Here is a 15,303-nt window from a genome sequence, read left to right on the forward strand (position 1 = left end):
CCCCTACTGTCTGCGGCGAGCAAAACACAATTGTATATCGAACCAGACCTTGTTTAAAGCCGCTGCAGAGCAGGAGAGATATCTGAATTTTTAAAATTGTTTCTGAAATCCGATTGTGGTTCTGCTTCATGCATTAATAATTTGTTAAAATGCCAATCCTCATAAAAGGTCACAGGTTTTGTGGAAAGTCGTTCATGTATTATTATTATTATTATTATTATTATTATTATTATTATTATTATTATTATTATTCCCTTATGGTGCCTATGGTGCCATAGCTATACTGTAAGACAATTATTACTGCACTGTCATGTGATCTTGTTCAGCCAATCACAGCACTTAATTTATCCAAGCCAGTTTATAACTACAAAACAAAGGATGCAAAATAGCAGTTAAAGTTAAGCGTTGTTTTGCTTATTACATAATTAAATTGTACATAAAGTTGACACCTCATTTTATTTATTTATTTATTTTTAAAATATTCCTCGCCATTGCCGCTGATGCACAGTAAACAGTGGCCATATACGTTTTCATAAAGTAATAACAAACATGAGGTTTACTTGCGTGTTTTTGTAGCTGAACAACCAAACAAAAACTGAAATTTAACTTTAAACATTTCAAATAAAACAAACGTGGAAATGGCGTTGTAAAATGAGGGGAGCCAGGGGACGGGGGTCTCTCCGTTTTGGTTATCGTTTATTACATTCACATAACAAAGTAGCAACAAAAAATAAATAAGCTATATAAAAATCACTACACAACATTTCCAGCAAGCTGATCTCTGTTTAATCGAGGCATTTCTAATGAAATTGCTTGTCATTCTTCTGTCCCATGAGATTCTGACTGGCTCTAAAACAGCTTGACCCAGGTGGACTTTGACAGAGATCACTGTGCGCGCGCGCATAATCTTTTTGCTGTCAAAAAACTTTTAAATAGAGGCTCAAGCTGCTGTGTTGAAACTGTTGCAATGAATGACCCCTACTGGCCAAAAACGCATATTGTATGTGTGCATAAAACACATGACTACAAACCCCGCTAGGGGGGATTCCCCTTTGGCGAAACTGTAGCAGGGATAATGTAAAAAATAAATAAATAAATAAAATAACATATTTGGTAGCCATGTCCATGCTGACGAAATAAATTGACATTTGATTTATTAAACGAGAAACTAAATACTTTGAACACTTGAGAAGACAACTACATTGTGATGTCCTATTGAGAGGTGATCCAACTCGCTTTAGGACCCCGTGAAATCCCGTCCAATCCGCCGGTTTCTGCAGTAAGATCGGAGCAGCTGGAGGAGGCCTCGCCGGCTGGGGAGGAGGACAGGGAGAGAAGCAGAAGGAAGATCCGGGAGCCAGCAAAAACGAAAAGGTCCAGGCCTGGGACTGGCAAAAAGGGTAATTAAAAATGTGATCCACTAATTAAACCCCTCTACCCATTGTCAGTAGTCCTTGGGATGAGGGTAGCCTTCTCAGCTGCAGAAGGCAACCACAAAAGGGTGGCATGCCATTATATGGAGGATAAAACTGGCACCATTTATGTGCGTTTGAAGCGGTGGGTTTTTTTAGGCAGTGCGATGTGCACATGAAGTTGGAGTAGCCTGGGGGGAAAAAAAACAGTGACTAACAAAATAATTGCTACTTTATCAAGTTTTTGGATTTTCTGTGTTGCAATGTGTACCTCTGTAGTCACACTTAGCTAAAACGGGTGGTCATATGATGGTGACAGAGGTGGTAGGTTTGCCTTTTTTTCATTATTGCAGATGTGTCCATGATAACAATATTAATAGCAAATTATGCTTGCGTGCAGTACTTTTTCATTGGCATAATTTACAGTACCTACATTAATGCCATAGAATAGCTATTTGATATATATATATATATATATCTATATATATATATATATATATATATATATATATTATATATACTATTATGGCGATTGGTTGAAAAAGTACCCAGTTTTGCTATGCGTATTTTTACCTTCGATATTTAAATATGGAAGCTTGGTTTCACAGTATAAACCAAAAAGGAAGTTTAATGTTTCCCAGACCACGTATGAAGACGGTGCTTGTATTTTGCTGCGAACATAAAACGACGCTGACTGTAACGTAACTACTCTTCGTGACTACTATATATATATATTATAATATATATATATATATATATATATATATATATATATATATATATATATATATATATATATAATGCTTTTTAATGCTGACATGCCCCCAGGATCAAGAACTCCTACATTCGTATTAAGGGATGTAACGTTTGCATGTATACATTTTACAGTAATTAAAATAACTGAAATGTTTAAATGCGTGTCTGTCTGAATTTGCGTGACACTCGATATATAGTGTCAATATTTTATAAAACAGTGTAAATGTATAAAGTTTGATCTGTTTTTTTTATTGTATCATTATTTTAAACTGGCGTTATTAATATAGGGTATTTAGTATTGTATTCAATTAAGACATAAACACCATGTTAATGTAAATGATGCAGATTTTGACCTACATTTTTCAATGCGATCTTTTACGTAATGTGTTACAGCAGGAAGGACGGGTTAACTCTCAGACAATTATTATTGCAAATGTAAATACTGTAGGAAATGCAATAGATGCATGGTAGGTATATACACCCACAGCTGGGTTCAGTACAATGTTTCCTATATTGTTGTTGTTGTTGTTGTTGTTGTTGTTGTTACAAAGGCTTTCCCTTATAGGTGGTTAGTATTCTTTGCAAGTCTTCACACGTTATCATTCCAGACTTAACATTGAACCATGCAGACACCACATTCTCCTTTTACCCTTTTCTTTTTATTGCCCTTAGGTATTTAGTGGCAGTTAGTGACAGACAAGACACGTGTTTTGCAATGGCTGTTTTTTTGTTTTTTTTCTTCAACATTTGATTTATTTCAGTCATCGGAAAAGTTTAGTTTTTCAGACAAAAATACAGTAACATTTAGGCAGCACATATTTACAGAGTAAACTCTATCCATTAATTAAGCAATGCTGCTTTTAGTGGAGAAATATGCATTTTAAGCCAACCTGTATGATTGCCGTTGCATGAAAATGAGATATAATAGGCTTTACCACTGTCTAGTAGCACCAGCAGGCTGTAAAAAATCTGTTTTTCCCAAACACCTTTACAGTCAGAACCCCCCCCCCCCCCCCCCCCAAAAAAAAAAAACAACATTCAGTAATACAAAATTAGATTGTAGCTTATCTGATTTTTTTTCAATAGTACATTTTGTTGTAATTGCTAACAATGTCAATAACTCTGTGGTACACATGTTATGTTTAGAATGTCCGAACAGTAGTATTTGCACAGAACAAACCCACTGTTTATAATCGAAATGTTAAACAGATAATAATTGGAACCGACCTAGAAGCTGAGAGATGCATCTTTTTGGCTCAGATAACACCCAGATCGGTAAAATCCAGTTTATTTAACAGATCTACATCATGTGTTGTTGTTTGGACAAAATTGTACCAAAATTGTATCCGACCACAACCAGTTCCTAATTATTATTATTTATTTATTGTTGAGCGTCATACATTCATTTATTCACAGAAATAGTATGACCTATTGAAAATGCTTATGGTATATATTAAAAGTTGCGCTGAAACAGCAAGATCCTGCAGAATCACATTGGTCAGGTTTTCGTGCAATTGAACTATGTAGCCTAACACGTTGATAACACATCCAAATTGTATTAACCACACGTATTCATTTTCCTTCTACATGATAAATAAAACCCAATTACATAAAATACATCAATTCTATATAAAGTGTAGGCACGACTAAATACACAGTGAGTAGTCTAATTTTAAAATTTAATAATAACCCAGTACCACTGCACAAACTGAATTTTGACGTAATACATAGGTATGTAATTTGTCTAAAATTGCTGAATTCTAACGAATATTCAGACTGCAGATGGTAGGGCCGGTACACTGTAGCACCGACCTTTCAATCTGCGGCGCCCAATCCCGAATAGCGAAAAGGGCAGTGCGGTTCTGATAACACATTGTGAGTGTCTTTATTCTTCCCTCTACGAAGTCAGATTACAGTACTTTCATGTTCATTTTTGGATCCTCCATCTATGTGTTAAAATAATGCAAACTACATAAAAATGTGCCAAACACTGGTGTGTTAGATTTACAATATACATTGTATAAAACTGTACTGTTACATAGTAGTGCAGATTGCACACTGAATTGTTTAAAGTTTACATTGGCATTTCATTTTAACAAAATACCCCCCTCCCCCCATAATCAGTTCCCTTTGCACTGTCTGTTTGATAAGTGTGACATAAGTTGCACCAGTGTGAAGAACACCTGACCATCTGATTTAAAAGTGATTTATTTTAAAACCAAGAAGAGGGAAGATAGATTTATTTTAAATGTATATTAAGCATGGGGAGTTACGTAGGAAATGGAAAGATCTAGAATAAATTAGCTTCCCCCACTACTACATCATCATCAACTCGTGGCTAATGCAGCAGGATCACACATTTAAACACACATAAAGAAAGTGTAATTACAGTAGTAAACAACCGAATCAAAAGTGTAAGTAAGATGTTTTTTTATATTTAAGGAGCGTAGTGTGATTTTTTTTATTAACCACAATTATTACAATATGACTTCAGTTACCGATTGTTTAGGTATAGAGTATGTGGTACCTCGTTTACTACGCAATACAGTAACATTACTACCAACTTTGCTCATTTAAATTCTTTACTTCCTTGTTTTGAGCATATGCAAAAAGATCTGAATAGAGAATGTTATAAGCGGTAGGTTAGATTGATTTTTCCAATTTTTTTTTTACGTCAGAGTCGAGCTATGTGTGCTGAGAGTGCGCAGCAAGGATGAATGAGAGAAAACGTCAAAGACGTAGCAACAAATGCTAAGCTATAACAAATGGGCTAATGTTTGACATATTTTAGTGGAAGTGGTCTTTCTGTCTGAGAAGTATAAAAGAGAAAAAAAACACAATACGCTATGTTGGCACAGATTCAAAAACCGCCATGTTAAATCGTCTAGTGTAGAGAAGAACAGAAAAACGGCACACTTTTTAAAATCTAACAATATTTAATAAATAACACACACGCAGTTTATTTTAAAATGTGTACATTTCTAGACGAAGCATCACAATGTAAAATCAGTCATCTGTGTCCAGACACGGTACCGAGATGCCTGAGTTGTAGTTTTGTTTCTTACAACAGCATACATGCAGCCTATGTATCCACTTTCCCCAAATCCTCGGTACAGCATACACTGTATGTTTTTGCTCACAGTATTCTTAACTCTCCCAGTCCCTCTACCAGTCTCCCATACTGTTTATTTCTCAGGTTTGATATTTGAGATTGCTTGTACCTTAAAGGAATTGTATAGGCGCTGTATATTTTGTAATGGTTTATTCAGTAGAAACTATGAGTACTAAGGTTTATTTTTGTATAAGAACGGCGGAGTACTGCAAATCACATTTAGCCTATAGACATAGGTTACAGTATATTTTAATTATTATTAAATTAAAATTATCATTATTTTAAAGTGAATGATTAATGTGCACGTTATCGTGTCAACAAAGATGTATTGTATACACCACACACACACATCATACATATATATATATATATATATACACACACACACACACACTGTACAGTAATACATAATCAAATGTGTAGATTTTGACTAACGGTTTAGTTTTAACTGCACTAATTACACACTGCATCATTTGGTTCTTTGTCCACAGGTAAAAAGAACGGATAGTGGAGGGTCCACCCAAAGTCTCTTATGCTACTTTATTTTTTCCATTTTTTTTTGTTTCAAGCTGTTTTGTAAAAATCCTGTTTTCACAATGCCGTCCAACGCTGCCACAGCCACCACTACCACCACATTCAAAAGTTCCGACTTCGATCATGACGCAGCTGCATATAAAGTGGTAAGATCTTTTTTTTTTTTTTTTTTTTTTTAAGTGACCTAATTATCGTAGTATATTCAGTTTTGATTTGGAATGTTACTAATTTTGCTTAAATCTATAGCAACTGTATCAAACAGCCTAATCAGGCCACTTCGGGAAACCAGGCAGTGGCCTGGGAGACACTGCAGGAAGGCTGTCTGGTTTACTGCTGCAGTCAGACGATGGCTTACGTAGGCAATGTACTGTATAGCAGAGAACAGGCTTAAACGGTAAAAAAAAAAAAAAAATGTATGCGATTAACTGTTCTGATCCAGATTTTCAGTAACAATTTTTTCAACTAAATGTATCAAATCATATCGTACATAAAGTACAGTATGATTTTTTTTTTTAAATCTATGCATGTAAATGCCGTTTTTTTGTGTATAATACCAATGTGAAAAACGGCTTAAATGGGTTGTGTAAACGTTCGACAGCTGACGTGACAAAGTGTACAGAACAGTTTCTCTAAGACCTATTCCAGGTGTTAAAAATAATTATTTAAAAAGCGTGCTGTAATAGCAATTGGCTGGTACAGTCAGATATTTCAGCTGGAATATGTCTGATCAAAATACTCTATTGTCAACGAGTGTCCTATTTTGTTCTCCATAGCCTTTTTTGTTTCTGTTGCCAAGTCACTTGAAAAAGTGTCCCAATGATTTCTTGCCAACAGGTTTAATATTGTTCTCAGTCACATCTGGCCTACGTAAGTTTAACACAATAATTTTACAACTGGAGTGACAACTTAATAGCAGTACCTCAGTCACCCTCCAAAGCACTCCTGCATCATAAACCCAAATAAAGACAACCCCACTAAAATAGCTCACCTTGGTAAAGCCCACAAAGGATTGTTTACATATTAACTCCCAGCATTCTTTCCAACTAAATCAAATAAATCAACTGAAATAATATATTTGACTCCTGTTGTACTGTTAAAAAACAGTTTCTCCTAGTAAAATATATTTTACACTTATTTGACTTTAAACAGTATTTATTCTGTATTTACAGTTAACTATTACACATTTATTTTTCAGTTAAATTGCAGAAATATAATTTTCAGAAATATTTGACAGTTATCAAATATTTCTTTATATATGTATATATATATGTACTATATACTATCATATATATATAATATATATATATATATATATATTGTAAGGTACCAGGGAGGGGGTTAAAATCCTTCCCTGCTAAAAACCTTGTGAGAATGCACATTTGGGTGTTATGGGGTTTAATTGTAATTGTTTTAATGATTTAGTTAATCCTTGGCACCTGATCGTAATTATAAATTAGAGACAGGTGCAGGGTATTTGGGGAGGCAGCCAGACTGATCGGGGCGGCTGAGTGAAGAGCCCGACTGCGTGTGTGTCGAGTCGTATTGAAGAGAGTGCTGAGAGAAGCCCGTTTTGGTGTTTGTCAGGTAAACGGCTTAGCCGTCCTGTGGTTTAGTGAGGAACCAGTCTATGTTTAGTCAGAGCTCCAAGAGGGAGCTAGGCGTTTGTTTTGTTTTCATTTCTGTGTTTATTAAAAAGTGCGCGTCAGCGCCGTAAAAAATCAATTTTTGTGTCCTGGGTCTATCTTAAAGGGGCAACGAACTCCGTGAGTGCGAGGATCGTTTACAATATATATATATATAAAGGTGGTTGCCTTTTCTCATATGTGCACAATCCAAAAAAGAAAAGGCAGCCCATGGCAAATTTAGGCCGCTGTTTTGATGTGGCCCAGGGCCTGCAATCCGAGACCAGGGCCAGCCTTTACATATATATGAACGCAAAGTAGACTAGGGCCGGCTTTTCGTATCACATTACCAATTGGAGATTTTTTTGTTTTACATTTATTTGGGGAGGTGCAAAAAACAGGCAAGGCTTTTTTTGTTTGTTTTGATAATAACCAGATCAACACACATACCATATATAAACATTAACACAGGCAACTTTGCTTTAAATTTTTGTAAACATAACTGTCTAATAAAGCTGCTTCTGGTATTCAAGTTCAGTGTTGAATGAGGCTTCAGTTTACTTCAGTCAGTATCCAGAGCTGTTCAAAGATGCTGAAAACAATAACACTCACCCCTAAAGATTAGATGAATGAGTTTGTCAAGGATGAATTTCATGTTGGTGGTAATGTGCTGTGTTGTACTTCATGCAGCAAGGCTGTAGATTACACTGGTAGGCAGACCATTGTAGAACACACGGGAAGCGCTAAACATAAATTGAAACAGCAAACTTGGGATTCTTTTCTGTGCTCAGCGTCAGCGTCTCATGACAGTCTGGCTAGAGAATACTGAAGCTCTGTTTTACAGTAGCCATCCACGAAGGCTAACTTTGAGTTGAGCTAACATGAAAATCTTTTTTTTTATTGTTTTACAACAGGGAACTGTTTGTAATATTTGAAGTAAAAAAAAAAAGTTTGTTTTATTTATTAATGGCACTGGTAAGCTTGTAACTTGCGTAGAGTTTGAACATGTAAAAAATTGTATTTTCACTGTAATATTTCAATGTCTGTTATTTTGATTATTATTGTTAATGTTATTCTGCTGGCAATAAAACGGTAGTTTATGATGTATCATGCATGTTTTTGAGCAAGGTGTATTTGCTGTATGACAGTGTATTGCTGTATTTAGATTAGGACGCTTCCCTTAATGAAGTTGTTGTAGCTCCATGTGGAACAATGGTTTTGTTATAGCCGTATGTTCAGTAATCTTCCAGTATATTCAGTCTTTAGTTGTAATGGTTAGGGATTGGAGAATAATAGTGACAATGATAATAATAACCAGCAAACAATAGAATAGTTTGTGTTTTTAAACAAAGACGGTATTCATGCAGGTTAAACAAATACTTATAACTGAGAAAAAACGTGCCATGTAAATTATATGAATGTTTATTGTAAATTGAATCAATGTTAAATAAGTTTATTTTTGTATAAAATGATTCCTGGTGTAATCGGTTATTGAATAATGAATCAATTTATTATTTAATGCCGTGTCTTTCCTTAAGAGGGAGTAGTAGTGGTCAGTCATGAGCCACTCTTGTGAATGTCAGTCATTGTATGTACAACCTTTTAGTCATTTTCAATCTGAGTGAAGTATCTATTACGAAAATAAATATTTATACCTGTGAACACTACCAGGTTGCTGTTTCCCACGTTTTAAATACCTCCGTGTTCTTGAGAGAATAATGTGATTGTGGGTGGGGTTAAGCTCGGACCGTCACCCTGTTACACACCATAACATTAAGTCAAAGTAGTTAATAATAGATGGGTTTTTTTTAAATAGAAATCATAAAATTGTTTCTGTGCTGCATTGAAAAAAGATATATTAATAGGAAACATCTGCTACAAATCAAGGATTACTGTCCCAGTAGCTCTTCCATTCTGAGTGCAGGCTATCGTTCCATTAGAAAAAAAAAAATCAATTTGCCACTTTTTAGGCCTGCTTTTCAGTCACATGTGTGAACGCACAAAGACACTGTGCATCAGCGACCCCTGTGGCTCTACAGTGGAGCCTCCAGATCTGTGTTGTCCTCCGGCACTATAGGTCTGGTGGCCTCGCTGTGGATCCGCAGTGCGAAAAATAACAGATTGGCAGGAGCATGTTTCCTAGGACGCGTGCTCCAGCCTCCATTCCCCGAGTTGGCGGGGGGGGGGGGGGGGTGAGCAGTGAGTCGAGGATACAGATAATAATTGGGCACACTAAGAGAAAACCGGGGCAAAAAAAATGGAGACGACTAAATTTAAAAAAAACAAAACAAAAAAAAACCTGCCAATATGAACGGGGTTGCAGACCTAGATATGTGTCAGCCCTGAGGTGGCCCTGGGCCAACACAGTAGTGTGAACGTGGTCATAGTTCCCTTCATAATATAACAAAAGGGTTACTATCTATCGTAGCCATAAGAAATCCATAATGTTACTGTATCTCTTTGAGCAATGCAGGTTAATGGGAAACTAGTTTTTGGATTTCTCCGTCGCTAAGCCACACTATCTCCCACATTTGATCTTGCATCAGGGCATCATGTTATCCTTAATTTACAAAACATGCTTAATCTATCCTTGATATAAATCCTTTGCTAAATTCATTCATTTATAAGTGCATTAATTTTTTTTTTTTTAGCGTGTAGGATCATTTTATGGTTTTATTGTTGGGAATGCAGTTCAGAATGATTGCTGACATGCCATTTAGTGCCAACTTAGGAGACAGGGATTTGGGTTTTGAAACTAATACTCTTTGGAATAAAATGGGTTGTAAATTTGTAAGATGCAGTAGTATCAGATTAAGGCAATGTTGTATCTTTGTAGTTCTGAGAGTGTGTCAGTCTGCCAGTTGTAGAACTTAATAGAAACAAGGGCTGCCAAAGGGTGGAGGTAAACAGAAAACTACATTTTGACACTTTAAGATCTTTGCCTCAACTAAACCATTCAACCATCAGATGATGCTGGCCAATGCAAGATACTCAGTAAACCAAGCGAGTCTTTTAAATTTTTTTATTTTTTTTTTATAACAAAGAGATATTTATTGATCATGTATCGAAACTGTGTAGGCAAATAACAGATCATTTTAACGTTCATTAAATTGGCTTGAATGAATTGTTCCAATATGTTGGCTCAATAATAATGAACTATTTGCATACTTAAACGAAAGGGTTGTCTGTAATAACCCTTTCCTGAGCAATTATCACACCTAAATGTTGTAAGTGTGTGTGTTTGTCTGTGTTCAAAGCTGCAAGTGAAAACTATTGGGGTGATCCTTCATGAAAGTGCTCATGAAAGCTGATTATTTATCAGTAACAAAAACAAATAGGCCTATGGATTCTAGCAGCATTACATAATTAATCTTAGTGAGAAATTGTATTAAAATAATGTGCTGTAAATTGCAATCTTTTTTTATTTTACTAAATAATAATACAAAAATATCATATTCTGTTTGTAATAAGAAATGCAATTAAAAAACCAAACAAACCAACAAACAGCAAAAACGGCTTACAGTAATTAATGTAAATAATAAAAAATATACAGACAATCAATAATAAAAAGATGCTGTTTCCTCATGTTATTTAACACGGTTTTTTTTGTCTTTATAAATTATCACATTGGATTTCTGAGGATGGTTGGATAATTATGCTAGTAAGTACCTAATTATTTGGCCTACTCGTTAGGTGGTTAAAAATTTGGATAACATATGAAATGTTCGTAAGTGATAAACGGAGTATTTTTTTACTTTATGAATACCTACAAGAGCCTAGTGAGAATAAAAAACTCAGGAGTAAATTAACCAATTTAAAATATTACAACTACTTTTGGCATAACAACTTTCAGAGTTGACCAGAGTACTCATCCCAATAAATGTTCTGACATTTTTTTGAACAAATAGTTTTCAAAGAACATGCCGGACACTAGGCATCTGGATTTTGTCCCACTTGACATTAAATCTCTGTGTTCAGTGGTGAAAATCCCTTTGAAAAAGGTTTTTGTTTAACTTGTATCACAAAGTGGCCCCTGCCCCAACCAGCCAACACATGACCTTTGATTTCATTGTACTTTCCAGCTGCAGACAGGGTAACCCAAGTCAGCTTGCTTTAAGGTGCTTTAACAATAACTTAATGGGGAACATGCTACAGTGCAGCAAAGCACACATTTTCAGATGGCAATAAATGACTTTGATTAGAACATTGCTTTCATTTGGAAGCTGAAAGAAAGGCTGGAGGGTCATTTCTTCAAATCATGAATTACTAAGAAGCCCATTTAGAGATTCAAACATGTTTTTGTTCTTTTATATTTGCAAACTGTTGCTAAGGGAATGGATTTAGTCATATTCACAATGCATTTATACCAAGGTTAACAAACTACACTGATGGTCTAATAATTATTTTGCAATGATCAGTTGTAATATAGCGAAGTAATTATCATATTATCTGACCTCTTCTGTCTTATGATTGTCAGCTCTTTGTATTTATTGTTTTTCTCTGTGGGACAGAGTGGGGTTCAATGCTTAGCAGGTGGGCTTCTAACCTTATACATATTCAGATGAAGAGGCCATAGAAGTTCACAGGTGTAGTTGTGCATAACGTTCAAGCAGTTTGCTTTTCATGCCTAGAAGGGTCTTACCTTTTTACTCAATTCTAATACTGTATCTCACCCCCTCAGGGAGGGACGTCACGCTAATTTGAGGAGTATTCTGAGAAAACATTTTGTTCCTCCCTTGTAAATGTTAGCCACTGTATTTTTGCTTGGCAGTTTTCCCATGATTATACTACTGTAGTTTACCCTGGTTTGCCCTTTTTATTTATTTATTTATTATTAGCAGGCTTTACCATACCTCTGTGGGCTTTGCAATGCTTACCTATGCTTTATTACACTTTGCTATGCTTTTACTATGGGAAACTTTTCTAAGGGCTGAGACACCAATCCAGTTTCCAAAAGAAAGCTTTATCATCATCTCCATGAAGCCTGTATGTTCAATATGGACAGAGGTAATCCAAAAGTTCTTTGTTGTTTAGAGTATGCTTTCATATTTAGAGCATGCTCAATAAAACATCCCTAGAATACTAGTATGTAGGCTTGTAACGATAACGATAATAATCAAATTGTTTATCGATTGGGACTCCACGATAACAAATCGATAATATTGTAATGAAATCAAATATTCCATTAAATTAAAAACGTGTCTTCTATATATTAACTTACTGTCAAGAAGGTTATATGTGTTGTTGCTTCTAGACGTTACTGAGAATATGCGTCTGTGAACAAATACAGGATGATGCAGAGATCAGTAGTAACCCGCTTTGTTAATGTATTCTATACATATTTTGTTTTAAATCAGACCCTTCTGTAGCCGCCTGTCTTGAGCGAAACTAATAATATTTAACATTACTACGTTGTTACGTGCCGCTGTTTAAGAAAAAGTGGTATGTATTTATTTATTTATTTTGTTTTACCTTTTCGTTTGGAAACTATGCACTCTCCGCAACGTTTTTAGTTTTTGATTGATTGCTGTCTCAGTGTAAATGACACTGGATTGTAGCTCGACGTATGTGATCTAATGAAACATTGCAAGTTGTACAAAATAGAATGAAAAATGAACCGCTACAGTAATTATTGTAGATTTTTGTAAATTTATTTTGGACACTTGTAAAATGTTCGCTCGTTTAATAATGTCAGTTGAGATCTCCTAGGATACTGAACCCGCCCTAGAAGCCCATATCTACCAATCAGTGAGGATAGTGGTTATTGGTTGCTGTTAAGTGTCAATCAAACTATCCTGTCCAGTTTTATTTTTGAAATTGAAACAAGCTTACAATTATATCAGGAACCAGTACCGATATGCATAACTTAATTGGATTTACGTGCAGGGTAGAAGTACACAAAATAGACAGTTTTCATGGGGAAGAGTGAATTTCACTGTCCGTGTCACGTTTTTCACGACCGTGAAATAGGTAGGGCCTTAATAATGTACTGTATAAGTGTAATATAGATTGATTAGGCCTATACATGTATGAAAGAGATATCATACATATTCAAGTAAGGAGACGCAAAATAATATTATCAACCGGAGTTGACGATGTGGAAAGTTCCTCTGGAGGAAAGGGTAGGCTACCTCTAATGTACTGTTTGGAAAAATAACGATACAGTTGTATTCACTGAAAAGTCATGTCAAGTTTTGATTAAAATATGACAATAAAAAGTGAAATGCATGTCTTCAGCCGCGGCGCACTGGAAGGGACTGCTGCGCTCACTATCAGAAGCTGGGCCACATAATTCATAAATTGTAACCAACAGCAAATTAAAAAAAAAAAAAAGAGAGAGAGAGAGAGAGAGATCAAATTATTTCCATGTGAATAGGCCATAATGTTATGTAGTTTTCAAAACTTTTTTTTTTTTTTTCTAGTTTGGACTGTGGGGTTGATTTTTTTTTTTTTTTTCTTTTTTTTCTTAATTTACTGTTATGTTTACACTGGAAATGCCAGCGTATTTATCAAAACAACAGGATTTGTTTGAATGAGTTTTTCATACCATGCTGTATAGAAAGAGGACTTACTGTTCCTTTAAATTGTTACCATGAGGGTTTTTAAAAAAAAAAAATTAAGCATTTTAACTCTATAATGATCGATAATCGTCTTTGGAATTTGCACGATAATCGATGGCAACGTCAGGGTTTGATTTACAGCACTACTAGTATGTTTACATGTATTTGACTTCTATTCTCTCCAGATTCAGAATCTCTACAGATTCAGTGACTGTTTTCTGTGAAACCTAAAATGAATTACTCATTTGTTGTATTAACATTTCACTTCAGAATGTTAACATGCTATGTATTACCCCAAATGATGTACCATTTATTGATATTGTCAATTGGTGTTTACTTTGGCCATAGTATGCAAGACTGTATAAGACAGAGGCTGAAGAAAATAAGATTACTTCACCCATGGTAAATCAGTGAATGGTTCAGTGGTTCAAAACTTGACGATCTAGTCCAGGAGTCTCAAACCCTGGTCCTGGAGAGCTACAGGGTGTTCAGGTTTTTGTTTCAACTGCACTCTGTTACTTAATCAAACCAATTATTGGCCTAATTCGTCAAGGTTAACATGTGTTCCAGCTCTTTAGCCATTATGATGTAAAGACACCTAGAAAACCTGCAGGATTGGGGCTTTCCAGGACCAGGGTTGGAGACCCCTGATTTAGTGCCTTGTGTAACAGGGCTATAAACCTGACATGCTAGCCATAAAAGTACGCAGAATTGTCTGGAAACATGAGACTGATTGAATGAAGAGGGCTTTAACCACTGAGCCACACTACCTGCAGTTCTTCTTGTTGCGTAAGAATTATATCAGGGTGTCCTGAGTTTCGGCTCCCTGAGGCATAGTTTCTAAAAGGTTATTCAATAATTAAAGGGATTTCATGCCTATTCCTTAGCGCATATGCAAAACTAAGTATATGATGATGTATCTGCCACTAACATTTAAAAACAGATACAGCGTGTTTAATTAAACCGCATAGTAACAGTGGGAAAGATGTATGGAATTTGATCCAGAAACCTGTATAGTGGTGTTCTGAACAAAAAGCAATTTTGGCCATTCCAAATAGATTATATTTCAAGCAGCAGTCGCAGTTTTACTCTATTAAGTATATATTGTTGAATACTGCGTTGAACATGTATCCTCTGTAAAAATACTGCAGGTCTTAAAAACACACTCATATTCACAAAGCTTTTATAACACGGTTAGGTTGGCACCATTTTATTTTATTTTTTTTTTTTGTAGAAGGAAAACAATGTGGTACTTATTTTAAAGAACTAGCAGAGAACGTCCAAGGTGCTGGTAAGAGATATTAATG

General features: G+C 35.4%; 1 protein-coding gene across 4 annotated transcripts in view; it reads left to right on the forward strand.

The window, feature by feature from the left end:
• The first annotated feature begins 1,264 nt into the window (after positions 1–1,264).
• LOC121317469 (DNA (cytosine-5)-methyltransferase 3A) overlaps positions 1,265–15,303 on the forward strand; it is a 225,264-nt gene continuing 211,225 nt past the window's right edge. For 2 of the 4 annotated variants that reach the window (XM_041253429.1, XM_041253430.1), the window contains exons 1-2: positions 1,265–1,400; positions 5,772–5,960. In XM_041253429.1, the coding sequence (XP_041109363.1) occupies positions 5,877–5,960 (84 nt within the window). In that variant the 5' untranslated portion in view covers positions 1,265–1,400; positions 5,772–5,876. The remainder of the gene's footprint in view (positions 1,401–5,771; positions 5,961–15,303) is intronic. The other 2 variants (XM_041253431.1, XM_041253432.1) reach the window with 1 other exon arrangement.

Source organism: Polyodon spathula, chromosome 6, assembly GCF_017654505.1.
Source record: "Polyodon spathula isolate WHYD16114869_AA chromosome 6, ASM1765450v1, whole genome shotgun sequence".
NCBI lineage: Eukaryota > Metazoa > Chordata > Actinopteri > Acipenseriformes > Polyodontidae > Polyodon > Polyodon spathula.